General features: G+C 44.5%; 1 protein-coding gene across 7 annotated transcripts in view; it reads left to right on the top strand.

The window, feature by feature from the left end:
* LOC122562872 (tRNA (32-2'-O)-methyltransferase regulator THADA) overlaps positions 1-26,826 on the top strand; it is a 236,575-nt gene that overhangs the window by 207,976 nt on the left and 1,773 nt on the right. For 6 of the 7 annotated variants that reach the window (XM_088000251.1, XM_043716172.2, XM_043716173.2 and 3 more), the window contains 7 exons: positions 1,378-1,614; positions 6,693-6,897; positions 7,186-7,392; positions 10,012-10,253; positions 13,110-13,289; positions 21,528-21,791; positions 25,412-25,617. In XM_088000251.1, coding sequence (XP_087856377.1) covers positions 1,378-1,614; positions 6,693-6,897; positions 7,186-7,392; positions 10,012-10,253; positions 13,110-13,289; positions 21,528-21,791; positions 25,412-25,617 — 1,541 coding nt within the window. Of the gene's footprint in view, positions 1-1,377; positions 1,615-6,692; positions 6,898-7,185; positions 7,393-10,011; positions 10,254-13,109; positions 13,290-21,527; positions 21,792-25,411; positions 25,618-26,826 lie in introns of those variants that run through there. The other variant, XR_015761289.1, reaches the window with a different exon arrangement.

The following is a 26,826-nucleotide window of genomic DNA, read 5'->3' on the forward strand; positions in this document are numbered from 1 at the left end:
GCTGATGGGCAGGAAACAGCAAGCGGCAACCTATAACCAGTGGGGTCCACAGGGATCAGTTCTGGGACCCCAATGTTTACAATGAATGTTAATGACTTGGAGGAAAGAAGCAAATGTACTGCAGCCAAATTTGCAGATGACACAAAAATAGGTGGAAAGACAAGCTACAAAGGGGCCACAAGCAGTCACAGAGAGCTAGGGGTGGCACGGTGGCTCACTGCTGCCTCACACTACCAGGGATCTAGGTTCAAAACCAGCCTCGGGTGACTGTCTGTGTGGAGTTTGCACATTCTCCCCATGTCTGCAAGGGTTTCCTTCAGGTGTTCCGGTTTCCTCCCACAGTCACAAGGATGTGCAGGTTAGGTGAATTGGCCATGCTAAAGTGCCCATTGTGTTAGGTGCATTAGTCAGAGGGAAATGGATCTGGGTGGGTTGCTCTTCGGAGGGTCGGTGTGGACTGGTTGGGCCGAAGGGCCTGTTTCCACACTGTAGGGAATCTAATCTAACCTATCAATAGGTTGAGTAAGTGGGCAAAAAGTTTGCAAATGGAGAATAATGTAGTAAAATGTGAAGTTGTTCATTTTGGAAGGGAGAATAAAAGAACAGTATTATTTAAATGAGGAAAAGCTGCAACACAGAAGCTGTTTGGGCTACTTGTGCACGAGTTGTGGGGCATAGTCCTTGAGTATATTTAAGACTGAAATAGATTTGTGATCAGGAAGTGATCAAAGGATATGGGTAAAAAGCAGGAAGGTGGATGTGAGGATTGTCGGATCAGCTGTGATCCTGTTGAATGGTGAAGTAGGCTTGAAGGCCCAAATGGCCTATACTGTTCCTTTTTTATGGCAATTCTCAGTTCAAGGTAACACTTAACAGTTTTACATTTTTCCCCATTTTTCCCATCATGCTACTGTCCAGAAAGAGCTAAACAATCAGTTTTTAACACTGCCACCCCACTGTGGACAGTGGAAATTGTCATGGTGAGGAAAACCTGATTAAAACAGCAATCAGTTTCAGAAATAGCACCAAAATTACTGAACTCCAACTCTACATAGAGTTCTTCATAGAAATTTAACATAAATGGTAGTTGAAATCTAACTCACTGTGCAGCTGTGGCCCTTCTTCCTGGGACAGTTAGTATCTGAGCAATTTGCATTTGCATGAACCACCAATATGACTAGGCAAAAGTGACGACTGCAGATGCTGGAAATCAGAGTCTAGATTAGAGTGGTGCTGGAAAAGCACAACAGGCCAGGCAGCATCCGAGGAGCAGGAAAATTGATGTTTCAGGCAAAAACCCTTCATTAGGAATGAACCACACTCTAATCTAACCCCAACAAAATGAATTGAGTTCAGCAATTTGTTTGTTCTGCTCAGTGCTTGTTCTAGGTTTCTCCACCCTCTGAGGCAGCTCGCAGCCAATCCGATTCACAGTGTGCGTATGATGTCTGCAAAGGCTCTGGTTGCGCTGGTCCCACTCACGGAATACAGCAAGGTGCTGGAAGCTTTGGTTGGAGACTTACCGGCTTGTGATACACCTATCTTCCACAATACACTGCACGGCCAACTGCTGCAGGTGGAAGCTGTCCTCGAAGCTGGGCTGGATGCAGGCTGGTGAGTGAATCTGTTTGTGCAAGTACCCCACCGCAGTGTTAAAACCCAAATCACACAGTTTAGAGCCACTCTCATTCAGCTGGCACACAGAAACTCAATACTTGCTCAATACCCAGCTTGAGATATTAAGCATTTGAAATTTTGTTCAGAATTTTACTCTGTTATGCAAATTAACATGTAAAAAAGGAAATACAAGCTTGAACAAACATCACCATACACTAGGTAAAACAGGTTATGTGTCTGGTCTGTACTATTTGGAGTTTGAAGACTTAGACTGTCTCAAGTGAACACATCACCTTTCTTTCTCTGACTGTCATTCAGCTGGAGTTTGAGTTGGAGACACTAAGGGGAGGGAGAGAAACACATGGATCTCAAGGCATATCTTGTAGAGAGACCCATGCTCAGAGTGTTTGGTGCAATTAATAATATGCAGTCCAAAAATAAACCAGGTAGGGTAGTGAATTAGGATTCAAAGAAATTACTTTTGGTGGGTAGGTACAATACATGTGCTACCTCAGATAATAGGAGACTGTCAGAAGGACAGTCATACTGCAGATCATGGCATTTTGGAGACTGTGGGAGATAGTCAAGTGGTAGCGATAGGGGATTCAACACTTACTGTTGTGGATCAGATCAGATCATCACCCCCCCCAACCTCAAAAAGTATTAGAAGGAGGTCTACGCTTGCTGAGTTTATCTTCACATCATTTCTTGAACAATTGAAACCCACCAGGTCCCTGCATCCAGGGAGATTGGAAAAATTATGGTCAGTGTCTCTGTAATTTCCACTCTTACTTCCCTCAGAGTACAGTAAACTTTGTTTTAACTGGCACCTCATGAACCAACTCGGGGAGTAAAAGTGGGCGGCACGGTGGCACAGTGGTTAGCACTGCTGCCTCACAGCGCCAGAGACCCGGGTTCAATTCCCGCCTGTGTGGAGTTTGCACGTTCTCCCCGTGTCTGCGTGGGTTTCCTCCTGGTGCTCCGGTTTCCTCCCACCATCCAAAGATGTGCAGGGTCAGGTGAATTGGCCATACTAAATTGCCTGTAGTGTTAGGTAAGGGGTAAATGTAGAGGTATGGGTGGGTTTCGCTTCGGTGGGTCGGTGTGGACTTGTTGGGCCGAAGGGCCTGTTTCCACACTGTAATCTAATCTAATCTAATCTAATCAATAAACTGCCAAAAATTATGTTTCTCAAATACTAGAAGTTTACAGTATTATCTCGATCTCCATGATGTCTGAGTATCAGCTGAGGGTGCAACTGAGAAGGGTCTGTGCTGGTAAGTTTTATTTAAGGCAAAGTTTTGAATTTGGAGGTGGCACGGTGGCTGAGTGGTTAGCACTGCTGCCTCTAAGCATCAGGGACCCGGGTTTGATTCCAGCCTCGGACAACCGTCTGTGTGGAGTTTGCACATTCTCCCCATGTCTGCGTGGGTTTCCTCCAGGTGCTCTGGTTTTATCCCACAGTCCAAAGATGTGCAGGTTAGGTGAATGGGCCATGCTAACTTGCCCATAGTGTTAGGTGCATTAGTCAGAGGGAAATGGGTCTGGGTGGGTTACTCTTCGGAGGGTCGGTGTGGACTGGTTGGGCCGAAGAGCCTGTTTTCCACACTGTAGGGAATCTAATCTAATCTAAATTATAACAGTGATGTGTACACCCTCTTCATTGCGTTTCTATGGCTTAGAGTGTGTTTTTATACTGATTATGTGGACCTCTTGATCAATTGGAAAATTTGATCAACCAGCACCAGTCCCATAGATGCCGGTTAAGAAAAGGTATGCTTTGTAATTGAATACATTCCCTCCGGTTTCTTGGCTTATCATCTTTAAGTAAAGGCAGCCTTTCTATTAGCTTCTGTTTAGCAATTTTAACCCACTCAATGTGTCATCCAGCTCCTCCCTCACTGTGGCTTTGGTAAAGAGAGGTGTAAATTACACATTTAATATGTCATCTGTCTCCCTGCCTCCATACATAGATTCCTTTTTTAATACCTTAACATATCCACTTACTCTCATACTACCTTTTCTCTATTCATAAGCTAGATCACTTTTCAATTTTAAATCTGAGATTGATATAGATCTGTCCCATTCCTATGACACACCCAGATTCCAGTTCATCCACTTAACAATACGCTGTGATCTCTCAGTGCAGACATTACTCCAGATGCTGCAGATCCTCCATTCATGGCCTATCAGCTGTGACTATACTGGTATTAGAAGGAGGTCTACACTTGCTGAGTTTATCTTCACATCATTTCTTGAACAATTGAAACCCACCAGGTCCCTGCATCCAGGGAGATTGGAAAAATTATGGTCAGTGTCTCTGTAATTTCCACTCTTACTTCCCTCAGAGTACAGTAAACTTTGTTTTAACTGGCACCTCATGAACCAACACTCAATAAACTGCCAAAATTTATGTTTCTCAAATACTAGAAGTTTACAGTATTATCCTGATCTCCATGATGTCTGAGTATCAGCTGAGGGTGCAACTGAGAAGGGTCTCACAAACATTCCTGGGATTCAGAGATGAGATGTCCCAGCTTCAGATATGACTTGGAGGTGCCAGCGTTGGACTGGGGTGAACAAAGTTAAAAACCACAGGACACCAGGTTATAGTCCAACAGGTTTGTTTGGAAACACTAGCTTTTGGGGGACTGCTCCTTCATCAGGTGGTTATGGAGGGTAAGATCATGCTCACAGAATTTATAGCCAAACAAGTCAATTGTAATAGAGATGTGATACAGTAAGCCATCTTAGATTAAAACTTCCATCTTTTGTAATGGAATATGGTATTTCTGTTCTTTGATATGTAAATCCCAGAATTTCTTTTAAATTACATTCTCAAGTTAGCTCAGCTTTTTAAACAATAGGTGTGAAGTCTGTCTGTGTGTCCCAATGCTCTGTCAGACTGACAAACCCTCTATATAATTTTACAGAGTTTTATGTGGATTCATGCATGTTTTTGAGCAAAATAAGATAAAATACTGCAAAAACAAATTCACCCCATAAACCTATATGTGTGCGCATGTAGGAGTGACAGATTGAGTGTGTATGTGAGTGCATGTGATAGAGTGTATGTATAAATGTGTGTGTGTGAGAAAGAGAGAGAGAGAGAGAGTGAGAGAAGGTATGTCTGAGAGGGTGCGTATGTTGGTGAGAGTGCAGGGGCTGTATGTGTGTACATGTGAGATAGAGCTTGTGTGTGTGTATGAGAGAGAATCACACATGGGGTCACCTGTAATGTGACATGAATCCAAAGTCCTGGTTGAGGCCATTCCTTTGGGTACTGAACTTAGCTATCAGCTTCTGCTCAGCCACTCTGCGTTGTTGCTTGTCCCGAAGTCCACCTTGGAGGATGGTCACCCGAAGGTCCGAGGCTGAATGCCACTTGGGGACACCTCCCACCATGTATGTGACTGGCCAAAGTAGTCTATCTCCTATGCTGCAGGCAAGGATGCCCTGAGGCATGGTACATTGGCAAGACTGAATAGACGCTACGACAACAGATGAATGGACACCAGACAACAATCACCAGACAGCAGTGTTCCCTCCCAGTCGGGAACACTTCAGTGGTCTGGGACATTTAGCCTTGGACCTTCAGGTGACTATCCTTCAAAGCGGTCTTCGGGACAGGCAACAGTGCATAGTGGCTGAGCAGAGGCTGATAGCCAAGTTCGGTACCCATGGCCTCAACTGGGACCTTGGGTTCATGTCATATTACAGGTGACTCCACTGCACTCTCTCTCTGTCTCTCTCTCTCTCTCTTGCACACCCATGCGCCCGTCAGACGCTGTCTCTCATATGCACGCATATATACCCCCCAAACTCACACCAGCACATGCACCCTCTCACATGTATCCCATCACACACACACAAACTTAACCAAGCTTACACACACACACATATATATACACACACATTCTATCAGGTGAACTCACACCCACATGCACACTCAATCTGTCGCTCCGGCATGTGCACCAATATAAGCTTATGAGGTGGATTTGATTTTAGATTTAGATTAGGTTACAGTGTGGAAACAGGCCCTTCGGCCCAACAAGTCCACACCGACCCGCCGAAGCGAAACCCACCCATACCCCTACATTTACCCCTTACCTAACACTACAGGTAATTTAGTATGGCCAATTCACCTGACCCTGCACATCTTTGGATGGTGGGAGGAAACCGGAGCACCCGGAGGAAACCCACGCAGACACGGGGAGAACGTGCAAACTCCACACAGTCAGTCGCCTGAGGCGGGAATTGAACCCGGGTCTCTGGCGCTGTGAGGCAGCAGTGCTAACCACCGTGCCGCCCAATTTTACAGAATTACATTTTATTTTGCTGAAAAACTGCATGAATCCATGTAAAACTCTCTAAAACTGTACAGAGGGTTTGACAGTCTGACATAACATTGGGACACAGACAAGACTTCACATCTATTGTTTAAAAAGCTGAGCTAACTTGAGAATGTAATTTAAAAGTAGTTCTGGGATTTATATATCAAAGAACACAAACCAGCATATACCAACATAAAAGATGGCAGTTTTAACCTAAGATTGTTTACTGTATCACATCTCCATGACACTGGGCTCCTTTGGCTATAAATTCTGTGAGCATGATCTTACCCTCCATAACCACCTGATGAAGGAGCATTCCTCCAAAAGCTAGTGTTTCCAAATAAACCTGTTGGACTATAACCTGGTATTGTGTAATTTTTAACTTTGTCCAGCTTCAGATGGCTACTTTCACCTGCAGCTCTTAGGCTTGGTCTAGTTTGGAATTAAAACCATGTCTCCATTTGACATCAATTTAGTGTGCACCTCATAAGCTTATATTCAAGGACTCTGCTGAGCACTAGTTCCATTTCTTGATACGTGACATCCCCCGAGAGTCCAAACTATGGGAATGAAAGGTGTGCTACTTGAGAAATTGTCTGTAGACCCTTTCAACATTTCAAGCACTTCTTTGCTGCTGGGTTTAAAATTCAGTATTGTACTGTTTTGTGTTCACAGAGTGTTTCTAAACAATAACCAAACTCCTGCCCACAGCTATAAGGCCACCTGTGTTTTCTTCAATAGCTTAATTCCCCAGGATCTACAGGATGTGGTGAAGAGTCTGGAAATGAAGCTTTGGTTGGTGAGCCCAGTGCAACGCTGCCCATTGATCCAAGCTGCCTACCTGAAGATAGTTTCATTGGTACTGAGTTTGTGCAGTGAGGAGTTCTTGAGCAGTCTCCAGTTGGTGCTTCTTGCTGATCTGGAAACCCCTCCATCCACGCTAATGGTAGAGTAACTATTTATTCTCTAACTGAATACTGGAGAGAACATCTCATAACAGTAATGTAAGAATATGCAAAAAATCACTAATATGAAGGGGGCATTGTAACCTAAATGCCTGAACCCTCTCCCAGTGAAAGCTGACATAGTATTGCAGGTTATACTACATCTGCCGTTGCAATATCATTAATGTCTGTAGAGTTCTATTCAGGCTGTGATGTCCATTATGCTAATGCTATGAGCTGATATATCACTGATACTTGTGTTTGTGACCTCTGATCATTTTTATGTCTAGATTGGCTCCGCGATATTTCGGAGAGCTGTAACTCACTACCTGTGTGCCGAGGTGGTGCGAGCAGGAAATCCACACCAGCTAGAGCGGATTGACAGGTTGTTGTTCTGTGGCGACCTTGACATCCGCCTTGCTGTCCTCACCTGGATCACGCAGGACCTCAGTTGCAAGAATCAGCTGGCTGGCTCGTGGATATTGAAGCATCTATTGGTACAGCAATCATTCCACTTTCCAATCCATTTTGATTTACTCATAGGATGTGAGTGATGTCTGGGCCATTATTTATCGCTCAGTACTAATTGCCTGCACAAAGGCATACGACATAACATACAGGAGCCGAATTAGGCCATTCAGCCTACTGAATCTGCTCTGCCATTCAATTATGGCTGATATGATATACCCCCTTACTAATCAAGAACCTATCTATCTCTGCCCCTACACCCCACTATGGCAATGCGTTCCACAGATTAACCACCCTCTGACTGGAGAAACTCCTGCTTATCTCAGTTCTAAAAGGCTGTCACTTCACCCTGAGGCTGTGCTTCCGTGTCCTAGTCTCTCCTACTAGTGGAACCACCTTCTCCATGACCACTCTGCCCAGGCCACTCAGTATCCTTACGTTTCAAAGGGATTCCCTCCTTATCCTTCTAAACACTGAGTACAGACCCAGAGTCCTCAACAGCTCCTCATATGACAAGCCCTTCATCCTCAGGATCATTCTTGTAAACCTCCATCTGGACCCCTCCAATGCCAGCCCAACTTTCCTGAGATAGATAGCCCAAAACTGTTTACAATATTCCAATTACATTCTGACCAGCGACTTACACAGCCTCAGCACTACGTCTCTGCTCTTGTATTGTAACCCTCTTGAAATGAATGCTAACATTGCATTTGCTTTCTTAACCACCAACTGAACCTGTCTGTTAACCTTAAAAGAATCTTGAACTAGGACTCCTAAGTCATTTTGTGCCTCAGATTTCTGAAACTTTTACCCATTTAGAAAAATGGTCTATACCTCTATTCTTCCTACAAAAATGTATAATCTCACATTTTTCTGCATTTTGTTCCATCTGCCATCCTTTGCCCACTTACCTAGCATATCTAAATCCTTCTGCAGCCTCCCTGCTTCCTCAACACTACCTTTGCCTCCAACTATTTTCATTTCATCCACAAACGTAGCAACAATGCCCTCAGTTCCTTCGTCCAGATTATTGACATATAACATGGGTGCAGCCATCCGGCCTGGGTGAAGACTTTTCAGCTTCCCCAGCATCCTCTCCTTAGTAATGGTCACTACACTGACCTTTGCCCCTGAATCTCTTGAAGTTCTGGTTTGTCTTTCACTGTGAAAATTGATGCAAAAAAAGTACCTGTTCAGTTCCTCTGCCATTTGTTCCCCATTACTACCTTTCCAGCCTCATTTTCCAGCAGTCCAGTGTCCATGCTTGCTTCTGTCCTATCTTTAACTATTTAAAAAAATCTCTTGCAATCTTCTTTTATATTACTAGCTAGCTTGCTCTCATATTTCATCTCCTCCCCCCCGTATTGCTTTTCCAGTTATCCTCTGCTAGTTATTAAAGGCTTCCCAATCATCTGGCACTTAAGCGTGAACCACGCTGTGAATCAGGAGTGCATATAAGCTATATTGGGTAAGGATGGCACAGTTCTTGAAGATGCCAGTTTTCCCCGGCGTGCTGTTCCTGAAGTTGCTGACTCTCTGTGGAGCACAGTTCCTGAAGTTGCGGACTCCCCTTGGCTACAGTTCCTGAAGGTGCTCAATCTCCTGAGGATATAGTTCCTGAAGGTGCAGATTTGCCCTGAGTCCAGTACTATCACATCCCTCCTGTAAAGTGGATTCCAAAACATTTGCAATGCCCTAGCTGTGGTCAAACCAATGGTTTATATAGTTCTAGTGTTGCCACTCTGCCCTTAAAATCTTTGCCATCTCTAATAGAGGCAAGTCTCCCATATGCCTTCTTAACACTTTATCTGTCAGTCCTGCTACCTTAATGTACATGCACACCCTGGTCCCTCCGATCTTTGGAGCTTCCTAGTGTCTGATCATTCATCAGTTGTTTTCTTGCTATATTTGTACTCTCCAAGCCCATCACCTGACATTTATCCAGATTGAATTCCACTTGCCACTGATCAGCCCATCTGACCAGCCCGTCTATATCCTCCTGTAATCTCAAGATAGGTTCCTCACAATTTACCATTCAACCAATTTTCGTATCATTCACAAATTTACTGTGAACCCTCCGGCATTCAAGTTTAGAGTATTCATATCTACCACAAACAACAGGGACCCCAACAATGATTCCTGTGCAACCCCACTGGACACAGACTTGCAGTCACAAAAATGTCCCTAGATCATCACCTTCTGCTTCCTGGCACTCAGCTAATTCTGTATCCTTGAATCTCTTGGGCTGTTACCTTCACTATCAGTCTGTTGTGTGGGGTCTTATCAAAAGCCTTGCTAAAGTCCAAGAGGACTTCACACCTGGGCACCCTTTGAAAAATTCAGTCAGGTTGGTCAGACATGTCTACCCACTAACAAAATGATTCTGACTGTTCTTGATTAATCAATTCCTGCCTCTTGAAATGCAGATTAATTCTGTTCCTCAGAATTGCTTCCAATAGTTTCCTCACCACTGAGGTTGATGTGATTGGCCTGTAGTTTCGTGGTTTACCACTTCCTCAGTTCTTGAAGCTGTATACTGTGTAAGGACAGAGGGCCTCCATTGTGTTGTTGATGTTAGCAGTCTCTAAGGCTGGCTTTCAGGATGCACATCCTCAAAATTACAGACTGCATTATTGATTTGTGTGCAGAGCAAATTACAGATGGTGTTATTGGAGAAGGAACCAAGTTCGGAGCTCTTGAGAAGCTGGCTGGAAGCCATTGTGTTCCTGCAGGAAAACCAGCAGGAGCTGGAGTCAAAGGCAGTACCTGAAGATCTGAACCTGCGAGTGCAATGCATTGAGATACTGTTGTGTAAAATAGAAGTGGCAACGCTTGGGCCCATGCTTCACAGTCAGGCCCTGCGTGCAGTCAGTGTGCTACTGGCTGACAGGTGAGAACATCACCACTGCCAGTGAGTGGTGGCAAGAGCACTGTTTGAAGCGTGATTATTAATAAAGTTCACCACCCCTTGCTTCAGTGTCACACTGCTTTATAGTATTGGTGGGTATAGATCTGTCACTGTATAATGCTGGAATCTAATACCTGGTGGGTTTAGATCTGTATCACATTAATGGGTACAGTACTGGTAGAGCAGATCTGTTTCTGTATCACACTGGATATAGTACTGGTGGGTAGAGATCTGTCACTGCATAATGCTGGTATATAGTATTGGTGGAAATAAATTTTCTGGTGGGTTCAAAGCCCAAGGAGATAAAGCACTTCCCTCAATTTAGTCTACTCGCAGTGTGCAGACTGGGTGACTTCTTTGTGGCACACCTCCACTCTGCAAAAATTGATTGGAAAGAGAAGTTGGCTTTCAAACTGCCCCACCGAACTCATCTCCGCATACCTTGACACCGTCCTGTCCCCCTTAGTCCAAGAACTCCCCACCTACGTTCGGGACACCACCCATGCCCTCCAACTGCTCCATGATTTTGGCTTCCCCGGTCCCCAACGCCTTATTTTCACCATGGACATCCAGTTCCTGTACACCTCCATCCCCCATCACGAAGGACTCAAAGCCCTCCGCTTCTTTCTTTCCCGCCGTATCGACCAGTACCCTTCCACTGACACCCTCCTTCGACTGACTGAACTGGTCCTCACCCTGAACAACTTCTCTTTCCAATCCTCCCACTTCCTCCAAATGAAAGGAGTAGCCATGGGCACCCGCATGGGCCCCAGCTATGCCTGCCTCTTCGTAGGATATGTGGAACAATCCATCTTCCGCAACTACACTGGCCCCACCCCCCACCTTTTCCTCCGCTACATCGATGACTGTATCGGCGCCGCCTCGTGCTCCCACGAGGAGGTTGAACAGTTCATCCACTTCACCAACACCTTCCACCCCGACCTCAAATTCACCTGGACAGTCTCAGATTCCTCCTTCCCCTTCCTCGACCTTTCTATTTCTATCTCAGGCGACCGAATCAACACGGGCATCTACTACAAACCGACCGACTCCCACAGCTACCTGGACTACACCTCCTCCCATCCTGCCCCCTGTAAAAACGCCATCCCATTCTCCCAATTCCTTCGACTCCGCCGCATCTGCTCCCAGGAGGACCAGTTCCAAAAACGCACAACCCAGATGGCCTCCTTCTTCAAGGACCGCAATTTCCCCCCCGACGTGGTCGACGATGCCCTCCACTGCATCTCTTCCACTTCCCGCTCCTCCGCCCTTGAGCCCCGCCCCTCCAACCGCCACCAGGACAGAACCCCACTGGTCCTCACCTACCACGCCACCAATCTCCATGTACAGCGCATCATCCGCCGTCATTTCCGCTACCTCCAAACGGACCCCACCAGCAAGGATATATTTCCCTCCCCTCCCCTATCAGCATTCCGTAAAGACCACTCCCTCCGTGACTCCCTCGTCAGATCTACACCCCCCACCAACCCAACCTCCACTCCCGGCACCTTCCCCTGCAACCGCAGGAGGTGCAAGACTTGCGCCCACACCTCCCCCCTCACCTCCCTCCAAGGCCCCAAAGGAAACTTCCATATCCGCCACAGATTCACCTGCACCTCCACACACATCATCTATTGCATCCTCTGCACCCGATGTGGCCTCCTCTATATTGGGGAGACGGGCCGGCTACTTGCGGAGCGTTTCAGAGAACACCTCTGGGACACCCGGACCAACCAACCCAACCACCCTGTGGCTCAACATTTCAATTCCCCCTCCCACTCCACCAAGGATATGCAGGTCTTTGGACTCCTCCATCGTCAGACCACAACAAAACGACGGTTGGAGGAAGAGCACCTCATCTTCCGCCTAGGAACCCTCCAACCACAAGGGATGAACTCGGATTTCACCAGTTTCCTCATTTCCCGTCCCCCCACCCTGACTCAGTCAAATCCATCGAATTCAGCACCGCCTTCCTAACCTGCAATCTTCTTCCCGACCTCTCCGCCCCCACCCCAGTCTGACCTATCACCCTCACCTTGACCTCTTTCCACCTATCACATTTCCGACGCCCCTCCCCCAAGTCCCTCCTCCCCACCTTTTATCTTAGCCTGCTGGACAAACTTTCCTCATTCCTGAAGAAGGGCTTATGCCCGAAACGTCGATTCTCCTGTTCCCTGGATGCTGCCTGACCTGCTGCGCTTTTCCAGCAACACATTTCCAGCTCTTGCTTTCAGTAGAGCCAATCCACTTTCCCATAGTTCCCAGTATCTCCTATCTAGCTTCTCTTCCTCTCTGGCCTGCTATCAACAACTTCCTTATCTGCTTATCCTTTTTCCCTCTCTCTCTGGGCTCTCTCTCCATCTATCCACTCAATCTTTTCTTTCCCCCCACCCCATCCTTTCCACCCCTGTTGTCAGCTTAAATATTACCCTATCCTATCTGCTTCTAGAAGAAGGGTCACAGGATTCAAAATGTTAACTCTGCTTTCTCCCCACAGATGCTGCCAGACCTGCTGAGTTCTTCAGAAATTTCTGTTTTTGTGGACAAGTCTCTCTGTATAACACTGGGATACAGTACTGTTGGTTATAGACCTGGTTTTGCATAACGTTGGAGTATAGTACTGATGGGGATAAGTCTATCTCTGTGTAACACTAGGGTATGTTACTGATTGGTGGGCCTCTCATTGGGAATGGGATGCCTAATCATAAGTTATTTCTTCACACATAAGTATGAATTTTATATGACTCACGGTCTCAGTGTGTGTGACTGGCCTTCCTTTTAATATTAATGTTGATATTAAATAGATTGATCGTCAATGTTGTTCAACATTTTCTTCAGTTGCCAGGTTCTCTCTCTTGCTCTGATGATGCGTTGGGCAACACACCTAGAACACTGTAGTGATGCAACGTCCAGTGAAATACTGCATCTGAGTGCTGCCACCTCACTTGTCCAGGCAGGTGTGAAAGTGATAGCATGGGCATTGATGGACTCTCCCAGACATGTCCCACTGGTTGTCAGGTAATGATTCTGTGCTTCATTCAACCTGTAATGTGATTACCAGGAGCTTTGTGAATGGGACTACTTCTGAGTTTGGGTTCAGATTGAGGAAGAAAATGTCTTTGCCCATATGGTAGATTTTTATATGGTATGGGGAAATGCCCAGAAACAGTTCTGCATCTCCCTGAGGTGCGGAGGCTCTGACAGAGCAATGGAAGGTGACATTATTACTGGATATTACATTCTTAATGTTATCTTACCTTGTGAGTTGGAGAAAGTTTTCACTGCTGTAAGGGCTAGGAATAATGGGTTCTGATATATATAATTGGCAAACAAACCCATGGGGGAGAATGCAACTTTTCTCACTCAGCAAGCTATCATGATCTGGATTCCCTGGCAGGCCAGTGGAAACAGATTCAGTCGTAATTTTCAAAAGGGAACTGAACAAATACTCAAAGGTCTATGTGGAAAACCAGGTGAATGGGATTAATTGGATTGTTTATTTATAGAGATGGCACAGATACACTGGACCAAATAGTCTCCTGATTTATATGATACCTTCATTCTGCTTTTGATATTTTTGTTAGTTTTGGAGCTGTTAATTAAGAATGCCGCAGGCATGATTTGACAATGAAACAAGTCATGGTAATAACAACTATCAGGTTGCCCTAGGAAGTGCCATAACTTAGTGATGAGCCACTGAATTTGTGAAACCTGAGGTGCACAGGGACAGTCAGCCCTGAAGTCAGGAAGAAGCGAGTCCATGACACAAAATATTGCCAGGATGTGGAATGATGTTACGATGTGGTACAACCAAGGACAAATGTGGACTGAACACATATATGCTGAAGCTGATGGAATGCCATTGTGTTCAGTGCTCAATCTGAGGGAATGCTGGTGGGTGTGATTACTGCTGGATCCGAGGGAATGCAAGTGTGTTCACTGCTGGATCTGAGAAAATGTGAGAGTGTTCAAAGTTGGATCTGAGGAAATGTTGGATTTGTGAGAATGCAATTGTGCTCAATGCTGGATACGAGGGAATCTAATCTAATCTAATCTAGTCTAATCTAATCTAATCTAATCTAAATCTAATCTGTTCAATGATAGATATGAGGAAATGCAAGTGGGTTCATTGCTGGATTTGTGGGGCTGTGAATGCATTCAGTGCTGAATGAGTATATAAAACATAGAAGCAGAATTAGACCATATGGCCAATTGAATTTATTCCACCATTCAATCAGGGCTGATATGTTTCTCAACCCCATTCTCCAACCTTCTCCCTGTATTTTTTGATCCATTTATTAATCAAGAACCTATATCACTCTTGTCTTAAATACACTGAACAACTTAGCCTTCACAGCCTTGTGCGGCAATGAGGTTTACAGATACACCATCCTTTGACTCTAGAAATTCCTCCTCATCTCATTTCTAAACGGTTGGGCCTTCACTCTGAGGCTGTGTCCTCAGATCTCAGTTTCTTCCACAAGTGGAAACATCTCCATGTTCACTATATCAGGCCTCTTAGTATTCTGAAAGTTTTAATTAAATACACCCCTCATCCTTCAAAACTCTAACAAATACAGACCTAGTCCTCAACTGTTACTCATATGACAAGTCTTTCATCCCTGGGATCATTCTTGTAAACCTCCTCTGGACATCTCCAATGTCAGCAAATCCTTCCTTAGATATGGGACCCGAAACTGCTCACAATATTCCAATTGCGGTCTGACCAGAGTCTTATACAGCCTCAGCTGTACATCTCTGCTATCATATTGTAGCCATGAAATGAATGCTAATGTTACAATTGCTTTCCTAACTGCCAACTGAGCCTGCATGTTAACCTTAAGAGAATCCTGAACTCCAATTCTTTAGTCCAAATTTCTAAAGCCTTTCCCTGTTTAGAAAATAATCTAAGCCTCCATTCTTCCTACCAAAGTGCACCATACTTTTTGACATCCCACTTCCATATTCCTAATCTGTCCAAGTACTTCTGCAGCCACACTGCTTTCTCAACACTATATGTTCCTCCACCTACTTTTGTCACATCCGCAAACTTAGCCACAATGTTGTCAGTTCTTTCATTCAGGTCGCTGATGTATAATGTTAAGATACGGCAATAAACCCTTCTGCTAATTAAAACAAACACCCAGAAAAGCTCACCTCGCCTCATAATCTGTTAAAGTATGAGTCTCAGAGGAATCCCCAATTCCAATATTTAAAGAAAAAATAGCAATTTATTCTTTAACTCTAAAAGTGAACATTAAACAAGAATTACTTATAACTCAACCTCCTTTCTCTTAACCACTTATTATCTGCCTCCAACTCTATAATAACATACTGTTCCAATATTATTGAAATATTAAAATTAGATCAACTTAATTTCAAATACACAGCAGCGGTGGTCTCCGGTGTCCTTCCTCCGGCTATAGATCTCCCTGGGTCGCCTTTGGTCTTTTGCTGCAAAGATGTCTCATATGTAATGGGTACCTTTGATAGAGAGTGTTTTGCTTGCAGTTACCCTGATGGTGGCAGTTGTTCACTGTCTGGCTAACTCTCAAAATGCCTGCTTCTTTATACCCCAAACATCTGATCATCTCATTGGTTCGAGGTTGGCAAAAACAATAAATTCAAATTCAATTGGGTTTTAGTATCTTTGGGCATAATTTAAACGGATTGGTTAAATTCGAATTGTTGTGAAAAAAATAGCAACCAAAACCCAGGCATTTGTTTCACAGCCAAATGTTACATAATTTTCAATTTTCTAGTACACTCTGAGACTGCTAGTCAGTCACATGACAGGCGCCTTCAAGCTCTCAGTGTAAGACAGCTTTCACTCTCTGTTAAAGGTACAGTACATGCCTTCATTTTCATAACAATACAGTGAATAGTTGTGATCCCAACCCTGACCCCTACAGAACTTGACTAGTTAGTGGCTACCATTATGAAAAAGGCCCCTTTATCCCCACTCTGCCTTCTGCCTTTCAGCCAATCTTCCATGCATGCCAGTGCCTAACACCCTGGGCTCATAACTATTCTCGTAACCTTCTGAGCAACAACTTGTCAAAGGCCTTCTGGAAATACAAGAAAATCATACCAACTGTCTCTTCTTTGTCTAACTTGCTCAGTAACTCCTCAGACTTTTAACAGTTTGTCAGGTATGACCTCCCCTTGATGAAGCCATGTTGACTTCCACCATACACGTCCAATTACTCCGCACCTCCTCTCTAATATTGGACTCTGAAATCTTACCAATGACTGAGCTAACCTATAGTATCTCACTTTCTGCCTTTTTCTTTTCTTAAGCAGAGATGTTATGTTAGTCATTTTCCAATCCTCTGTGACCTCCTGATGCCTGTTATTCCTGAAGGATCACCACCAACCTCAGCCAACACCTTCAGAGCTGTAGTCTCGGTGATTTATTCAGCTTCCCCAGCAACTTCTCTTCAGTGATATCCACTACCCTTATCTATGTCCCCTAACTCTCTTGAAATTCTGGTATGTTGCTGGTGGATTCCACTATGAAAACTGATGCAAAGTACTTATTCTGTTCCACTGTCATTTATTTATTCCAGCCTCATTTTCCGATGGCCCAATATCTAATCTTGTCTCTTACCTTTTAGATATCTAAAAAAAAACTTGCAATTTTCTTTTATATTATGAGCTAGCTTGCTCTCATATTTCAGCTTCTGCCCCCTTATTGCTTTTATGGTCATCCATTGCCGATTTTTAAAGGCTTCCTAATCCTCTGGTACTTAAAAGTCAACCATGTTGCTGTGGATCTGGGTATGGATGGCACAGCTACTGAAGGTGCTGACTCTCCCCGGAATGCAAATTCTGAAGCTGCTTGGATATTTAGTCCCCAGCCCTGATCCCCTTGCAGCCAATTGTCTGTGATATCCATAACATCGTACACACTAATTTCAATCTGTGCCATGAGCTAATCTAACTTGTTCCGTATACTTTCTGTCCTAATAATTGTTGTGGAAACATCAGTAACCATTGCTGAGCCCTATCGCTGCCCTTTTAACATTTTCAATGCAATTGAACCTACCTTCCCTGACTAGTTAGTTCAAGGCCCTATCCACACCCTAGTTATGTGATTTGCAAAGACTCTGATTCCAGCATGATTCAGGTGGATCCCGTTCCATTGCAACTGCTCTGGCCAGGACCGTAAGAACATAAGAACAAGGAGCAGGAGTAGGCCAAAGGCCCTTTGAGCCTGTTCCGTCATTCAGTAAGATCATGGCTAATCTTTTCATGGGCTGAGCTCTACTTGCCCATGTTTCACTATATCTCTTAATTCCTCTATTTTTCAAACAAGTATCTACCTTAGTTTTAAAAGCGATTACTGAAGTAGCATCAACTACTTCCCCAGGCAAGGAATTCCATCGATTAATAACCCTCTGGGTGAAGAAGTTCCTTCTCAGTTTGGTTCTAAACCTGCTTCCTCTAATCTTGAGGCCATGTCCTCTTGTCCTAGTTTCATCTACCAGTGGAAACAGCCTATCTATTTCTATTTTATTGATTTCCTTCATAATTTTATGTAATTCCATAAGTTTCCATCCCTCATTCTTCTAAATTCCAATGAATATAATCCCAGTCTACTCAGCCTCTCCTCATAAGCCAACCCCCTCAACTCCGGAATCAATCTAGTGAACCTCCTCTGCATCCCCTTCAGTGTCAGTACATCCTTTCTCAAGTAAGGAGACCAAACTGCACACAGCACTCCAGGTGTGGCCTACCAGCACCCTGTACAGCTGCAACATTACCTCTCTGTTTTTAACCTCAACCTCTTTAGCAATTAAGGAGAAAATTCCATTTGCCTTCCTAATTATTTGTTGTAACTGCAGACCAACCTTCTATGATTCATGCACAAGGACACCCTGGTCCCTCTGCAAATCAGCATGCTGCAACTTCTTGCCATTCAAGTAATAATCTATTTTGCTGTTAATGTATGACTTCACATTTACTAACATTGTATTCCATCTGCCAGACCTTTTCCCACTCACTCAATGTATCTATGTTCTTCTGTAAACTTTGCTCTGCCACTCATCTTAGTGTCATTGGCAAGTTCTGACACTGTACACGTGGTCCTCAACTCCATATTGTAAATAATTGTGGTCCCAACACCGATCCCTGAGGCTCACCACTAGTCACTGAGTACCAGCCAAAATAGCACTCATTTATCCCACTTCTTGCTTCCTGTCAGTGAACTAATCCTCTATCCGCACTAATACTGTACCCCTAACACCATGCATCCTTATCTTAGGCAGCAGCGAAATGTGCGGCACCTTGTCAAAGGCTTTTTGGAAATCTAGGTACACTACATCCACTGGGCTCCTATTGCCCCTATTGCTTGAAATGTCTTCATAGAATTCCAAAAGATTTGCAAAGCATGACATGCCCTTCATGACTCCATGCTGCATCGTTACGATGGGACAATTTCTTTTGAGATGCCTTGCTTTTTCTCCCTTGGTAATAGATTCAAGCATCTTCCCCACTGCAGAGGTTAAGCTCACTGGTCTATAATTCCCCATGTTTTGTCTACTTCCCATTTTAAACAATGGCGTCAGATTTGCTATTTTCCAATCTGCTGGGACTGCCCCAGAGTCCAGGGAATTTTGGAAAATTACGCTAGTCCACCTGCTATTTCTCCCGCCATCTCTTATAGTACCCTGGGATACATTCCATCAGGGCTAGGAGACTTGTCTATCCTTAGCTCCATTAGCTTACCCAATGCTAGCTCTTCCGTAATAATAATTGTTTCCAGGTCCTCACCTATCTTTGTCTCTTTGTCATTTACTGGCATGTTATTAGTATCCTCCACTGTGAAGACTGATACAAAGTACCTATTAAATGTCTCAGCCATTTCATCATACCCCATAAGAAACTACAGAAGGTTGTGTGCACAGCCCAGGCTATTATGTAAGCCAACCTTTCATCCATGGGCTCCATTTACACCTTTCGTTGCCAAGGAATGACTGTCAACATCATCAAAGACCCATCCCACCAGAGCAGCGAGCACTGGAGCAGCCTGAGCAGCATGTGGGCTATGACCCCAGGAACACCATGAGCAGTGAGCCCTGGTACAGCATGTATGCTGCACGCCCCAGAGCAGCACTTGGGGAATCAACCCCATAGCAGGTAGCGCATCCCGGGTGGAGACCAGCACAGGGTAGGCAGTCTTGGCACTTACCATGGAGCAGCGGAGTAGTTTTTTTTAGATTACCTATAGTGCGGAAACAGGCCCTTCAGCCCAACCATTCCCCACTGACCCTCCGAAGAGTAACCCACCCAGACCCATTTCCCTCAGTCGAATGCACCTAGCACTATGGACAATTTAGCATGGCTAATTCACCTGACATCTTTGGACTGTGGGAGAAAACCGGAGCACCCGGAGGAAACCCACGCAGACCCGGGTGGAATGTGCAAATTCCACAAAGACAGTCGCCTGAGGCTGGAATCAAACCTGGGACCCTGGTGCTGTGGGGCAGCCCGTGTTGATATGGAGCGGTCTGGGGCTTGAAGTCAAGCAAGGATGGCTGTTGAACTGAGGACTGGCACGAGCAGTCAGACCACGTGTGGGGGTCCTGCACTGAGTTGCTACACTGTTGGCCTCATTCCTGATGAAGGGCTTTTGCCCAAAACATTGATTCTCCTGCTCCTCAGATGCTGCCTGACCTGCTGTGCTTTTCCATCACTACACTCTCGACTCTAATCTCCAGCATCTGCCGTCCTCACTTTCGCCCTGTTACACTGTAATGTCTATTAGAAATTTCCTACCTTCTGAATGTCAACCCTTTAATGTTGTCCTATTTTTAATTTATTGTTCAACTCTCTAAATCATGCAACTACTTTTGTTGCTCAGCTGTATCCAAGAATTGTACCTAAGTACTTATACCTAAGATGTCACCATAAGAAGCCGATATTGGAAATGCTTTTCACTGTCCTCCTACAATGGAGTACACGTGACAATAAAATGATATTGGATGTTGTTTTGTAATGATCTCCTACAGCCTCTTCCATCAGGCAGATAATACAGAAGCTTGAACACATGCACCAGCAGGTTGAAGAATAGCATCTCCCCTGCCATTATTAGACAGATGAATGGACTCTCTAACTTCAAATAATGTTGATCTTGTTAATGTTGCTGTTCACATCCTGTGCAGTGTAACCTGTATGCCTCACTCTGTCCATGTTTTATTCACCCTATGACCTGTATCTCCTTGCTTACTATGATCTGCCTGTACTGTTCACAAACAAAGCTTTTCACTGTACTTGGGTACACCTGACAATAAATCAACTCAAATCAAATCAACAGCTCACTCCTTACCCACTACAGGTGCCAATAGTCCCATGAATTCAAACCCATTTCTCCCACACCAATCTTTTGAGTTACATGTTTACCGCTTTAATCTTGTTGACTCTCTGCCAATTAGCTTGTGACTGAGGTTGTAATCAAAGATTTTTTTTGGTTCTCCTTTTTACTTTAGCCTTTAAGTGCTCATACTCCCTCCATAGAAGCTCTTTCCTCTTTCTACCTATATTGTTGATACCTACGTAACCCACAACAACTGCATCTTTCTTCTCTCACTCCAAGTTCCTCTGCAGCCCAGATGAGAATTTCCTGAACCTGGGCACCAGACAGGCAACACAGCTTTCAGGACTCTCAATCCTGGCTGCAGAGGACAGTGTCAATTCCCCTGACTTTACTATCCCTGATTACAACTAAATTTCTCTTCTCTCATTTGCTTGAATGGCTCCCTGTGCTATGGTGCTATGCTCTGTTTTCTCATCCTACCTATAGCCCCCACTGTCATCCACACAGGAAGCAAGTAACTCAAAACTGTTACACAAGTTCAAGGGCTGAGACTCATTCAGTGCTACCTGCCAAATCCCTACCTACCTGTCACACCCTCCTGTCCCTGACTACTGACTTCATGCAATACAAATGCGTTCAGTGCTTGATTTGAGAGAATGCCATTCTGTTTAGTGCTGGATCTGATGGAATGAGAGGGTCTTTGTTGCTGTACCTGATGGAATGAGATTATGTTCATTGCTGGATTTGAGGGATTCCGAGTGCATTTAGTGCTCAATCTGGGGAAATGTACTTGTATTCAGTGCTGGATGTGTGGGAATGAGAGTGTGCTCAATGCTGAGCCTGAGGGATTTTGAGTGTGATGATTGCTAAATTTGAGGGATTACGATCGCATTCAATACTGCCTTCACCTGACTGCCTGTTATTTTTCTGAATTTTAGGATAATAAATGGAGGAATCTGTTTGTTGCAAGATGAGGATCCGAGGGTGAGGACAGAAGCTGCCAAGTTTGCTACTCAGGTGCACCTGTTATCTGACAGCAGCGGTGAGCAGTTAACTCACTTTCAGCCCAACAGAGCTCTGCTCTTTCTGCTTGAGTTCCTGTTGCAGAATTGTTGGGACTGCAAGCAAATATTTGAAGTTTTGATGCAGTACGTCCCAGCTATAGATGTGGCTGCAATCCTGGTTGAACTAAGGAGTGACAAGTAAGTTTGGGTTTGATTCCTAGATGAGTATAATAGTTAAGGCAAATTACCTTCAAACCTGGTTGAGTACATGGAACTATGATGTCATTACAAAAATTTGATTGAGCAAAGGGCAGGACGGGCACCTTAACATTCCAGGGTTTAGATGCTTCAGGCATGATAGAGAGGGGCATAAAAAGGGTGGGCAAATTGGGCATACTGATTAAGGAGAATGTCAGAGCTTCACTAAGAGAGGGGATCTTGGAGGGCTCATTCAGAGAGGCCGTATGGCTAGAACTCGGGAAGAAAAAAGGTGAAATCACTTTGATCAGATTATACTTTGGGCCTCCTAGTTTGTGAATAACCAGGGAGAATTAGAGGAGCAAATATATAAACAGATTGTGGAAAGATGTTAAAACAACAGGGGTTGTGATAGTGGGTGATTTAATGTTCCCTACTATTCACTGGGACTTCCTCAGTGTCAGAGGCTTAACTGGGGCGAAATTTGTTAAATGCATCCAGGATAGATTCTGGAAACAATATGTAGATAGTGCAATGAGGGGTGGGTCTGTACTAGACCTTGTACTGGGTAATTGAAGTTTCAGTGGAGGAGCATTTTGGGATCAATGATCATAATTCCATAAGTTTGAAGATTGTTATGGGAATGGATGACCAAAATAGAAATTGCTGGAAAGGCTCAGCAGGTTTGTCAGTATCTATGGAGAGAAGTAAGAGTTAATGTTTCAAATTGAGTGAGACCTGCTCAAAACTTGACTCGAAATGTGAACTCTTAGATGCTGCCAGAACTGCTGAGCTTTTCCAGCAGTTTCTGTTTTTGTTTCTATTTACAACACCTGCAGTTTTTTCGCTTTTTATTAATGGAAAAGGATAGACTGTTCTTTGGATAAAAGTGCTGTATTGGGGGAAGGCTAATTATGATAATTTTAGGCAGGAACTGTGACTTATGGAATTAGATTCCCTACAGTATGGAAACAGGCCCTTTGGCCCAACAAGTCCACACCGACCCTCCGAAGAGCAACCCACCCAGACCCATTCCCCTGTCTGATCCACCTAACACTAAGGGCAATTTAGCATGGCCAATTCATCTAACCCGCACATCTTTAGACTCTGGGAGGAAACCGGAGCACCCGGAGGAAACCCACGCAGACACGGGGGAAATGTACAAACTCCACACAGACAGTTGCCTGAGGTGGGAATTGAACCCAGGTCCCTGGTGCTGTGAGGCAGCAGTGCTTGCCACCGTGCCGCCCCAAAAGCTTTTAAAAGCCAGTTGACCACAGTTCAGGACCCTTCACCATCATCCTGTATCTCCTACATTTGAGCCAATTTTGTATCCAAATGGCTAGTTCTTCCTGTATTCCTCTGATCTAACCTTGTTAACCCGGCTACCATGCAGAACCTTGTGGAATGCTAACTGAAGACCATATAGACAAAGCCATGTTGACTGTCCCTAATAAATCCTTGCCTTTCCAAATACGTGGACATCCTGCCCCTTAGAGTCCCCTCCAAAACTTGTCCACCACTGATGTCAGGCTCACCGGTCTATAGTTCCCTGGCTTTTCCTTACTATAGTGGCACCAGGTTAGTCAACTTCCAGTCTTCTGACCCCCACCCGTGACTATCAATGATATAAATACCTCAGAGGTAAGGGGCCAAGCAGTCACTTCCCTAGCTTATCACAGAGTTCTAAGGTATGCCTGATATAGTCCCGGGGATAAAACACATCCAGCAGCTCCTTTCTGTAACATGGAGACTGTTCAAGATATTGCTATTGATTTCCCCAAGTTTCTAGCTTCCGTCTCTTATACAGATCACTTCTCTCCCAGAAGAGATTCCAATGATGCAAAAGTGTGTATCATTCGCCATTGCATCAGCCCCTTAGCCACACATCATCTGCGCTATCCTCCTATTCCTACTCTCACTAGCACATGGCACTGGGAGTAATCCAGATATTTCAACCCTCAAAAACCTACTTTTGAACCTCCTGCCTGATTTCCTATATTCTCTCCTCAGAACTTAGATTACTTACAGTGTGGAAACAGGCCCTTCGGCCCAACAAGTCCACACCGACCCGCCGAAGCGTATACCACCCAGACCCATACTCCTACACTTACCCTTTCACCTAACACTACGGACAATTTAGCATGGTCAATTCACCTAACCTGCATATTTTTGGATTGTGGGAGGAAACCGGAGCACCTGGAGGAAACCCACGCAGACACAGGGAGAATGTGCAAACTCCACACAGAGAGTCGCCTGAGGCGGGAATTGAACCCGGGTCTCTGGCGCTGTGAGGCAGCAGTGCTAACTTTGCCCGTTCTTTTTCCCATCTCATTCGTTCCAATATGTGCAACAACCTCCTGCTAATCAGTCTCCTCTTTGAGAATATTCTGTACTCTCTCTGAGACCTCCTTGACCCTGGCAGGCAACAATACCTTGTTGCCTGCCACTGAAAAGACCAACGGTCCCCCTGATAGAGAGTTCTCTATCAAAGTTGATCACTTGGAACTGATGTACCCCTCATTGCTGTAGACCCAGTCTCAGTACCAGAAATCTGGCTGTCAATGTTACATTCCCCTGGGAGTCCGTCACCCACTACAATTTCCAAAGCAGCGTGTCTGTTTGAGATGGCCATAACCACAGGAAGTTCCTGCACTACCTACCTACTTACCTATCCTACCTTTCCTGGTGGTAATCCATGTACCCACTGTATCTGCAGTTTTTCTACCTTCCTGAAACATCCATCACACCCCCAGGTTCTGTAAATTCCTCATTGCCTCTAACTGCCGCTCCAATTCACAAGCAAACGTACTTCCTGCAATCATAATCATCAGTAACATTGAAATTCTCCCTAATCTCCCACGTCTGACAGGAAGACAGTAGTAGTTTATTCGTTTATGTGTTCTTTGCCAGGTAATTAATCTTCTATCCATGCTGATTTATTGCCTGCTACACCAAGCATTTTTACTTAATGCAATAACACCTGACATGGCATTTAATCAAATATCTCCTAGAAATTAAAGTACAATCTGTTGACATACTCCCCTTTGTCCATTGCATACGTTACTCCTTCAAGTAATTCTAGAGATTAATTCTTTTTGACAAAACCATGCTGGCTCTTCCTGAATAACTTGATTTTTTTTTTCTCTCTAAGTTCTCAGCTATAATCCCTTAAAAGGTTGAGTCCAACACTTGCACCATAACAGACATCAAGTTAACTGGCCTATATTTTCCTTTTTTCTACCTCTCTCTTTTTTTTGAATAGAGGAGTTATATTTGCTAAATTGTACAGTGATGGACTCTTTCCTGAACCAAGGCAATTCTGCAAAATTAGCACCAATGCATCAACTCACCTGTTAGCAACATCTTTTAAAGACCCTAGTATGATGTCTGTCTGAACCCTGAGACTTGTTGTCCTGCAAACAGCTCCTGTGATTTCCAACAGAGATATATTGGCTCTGTGCCCATCCATCTGCAGTAACCTCTGTATCATCAGTAAAAAAGGGAAAGGGAAGCAGAAAGTGATTATCCATTCTTCAGTCAGAAATACTGCAAGGTTTAGAGCTGGTTAGGATCCAGGAGTTAGGTCACTGGTACTGATGATTGTCATTGCATTTCAGAGCAACAAATCTATACGAGGAGGATGAACCAAATGTCTTTGCCGAACCAACTGTGTTTGCTACAATCCTGCTGCCTTTTCTTCTCCGAATAGTAGAAAAGTGGGAGAGTTCTGCAGCCGGTCATGGATGGCTTGAGGCCTGGGCCATAGAAAACCACTCAGACCTTGTGAGGAATATGAAACAGCTTAACCAGAGATGGACGCAAGGTCAGAGTGATTCGAGGTTATTACTGTTAACCCAAGCCAAATCATCACACCCCACTAATCTCTATTTTAAGTGTCGACTTTGCCCTTCCACACTCTGTGACAATGCATCACACACTGGCCTTTCATACTCTGGGACAGTAAGTTACACATTGACCTTTCACATTCTGGGACTGTACATCATACATTGTTCTTTCACTCTCTGGGACAGTGTCCTACATGGTGTCGTAGAAGCAGACCCTTCAGTCCAACTCGTCCATACCAACCAGACATCCTTAATTAATCTAGTCATTTGCCAGCATTTGGCCCATATCCCTTTAAAACCTTCCTATTCCTGTACCTTCCCACCTGGATGCCATTTAAATATAATTGTACCAACCTCCACTACTTCCCTTTGGCGGTACATTCTATGCATGCACCACCCTCTGCGTGAAAAAGTTGTCCCTTAGGTCCCTTTTAAATCTTTGCTCTCTCACCTTAAATCTATGCCTCTAGTTTTGGACTGCGCTACCTTGGGAAAAAGACTTTGTCTATTTATCCTATCCATGCCCCTCATGATTTTTAAAAACTGTATAAGGTCACCCCTCAGCCTCCGACGCTCCAGGGAAAACAGCCCCAGCCTATTCAGCCTCTCCCTGTAGCTCAAACCCTCCAACTCTGGCAACATCCTTGTAAATCTTTTCTTTCAAGTGTAACAACATCTTTCTTGAAGCAGGTAGACCAGATTTGAATTTAATATTCCAAAAGTGGCCTAACCAATGTCTTGTACAGCCACAACATGATATCCCAACACCTATGCTCAATGCACTGACCAATAAAGGCAAGCGTAGCAAACACCTTCTTCCTCTCCTGTCTACCTATGACTGCTTAAGGAACTGTGAACTTGTACCTAAGGTCTCTTCGTTCAGCAACCTTCCCCAGGATCCTATCATAAAGTGTATACATTCTACCCTGATTTGCCTGACCAAAATGCAATACCTCATGTTTATCTAACTTAAATTCCATCTGCCTCTCCTCACCCATTGGCCCATCTAATTAAGGTCCCATTGTACTCTGAAATAACTTCCTTCACTTCCGTTAAACTACCAATTTTGGTGTCAGCTGCAAGCTTGCTTAACCATATCTCCTACATTCACATCCAAATCATTTACATAAACAACAAAAATCAGTGGACCCAGCACACCACTGTCAGAGGCCTCCAGTCCAAAAAGT

Source organism: Chiloscyllium plagiosum, unplaced genomic scaffold, assembly GCF_037043375.1.
Source record: "Chiloscyllium plagiosum isolate Xiang-an unplaced genomic scaffold, Cpla_swu_hap1 HiC_scaffold_24, whole genome shotgun sequence".
Taxonomy (NCBI): domain Eukaryota; kingdom Metazoa; phylum Chordata; class Chondrichthyes; order Orectolobiformes; family Hemiscylliidae; genus Chiloscyllium; species Chiloscyllium plagiosum.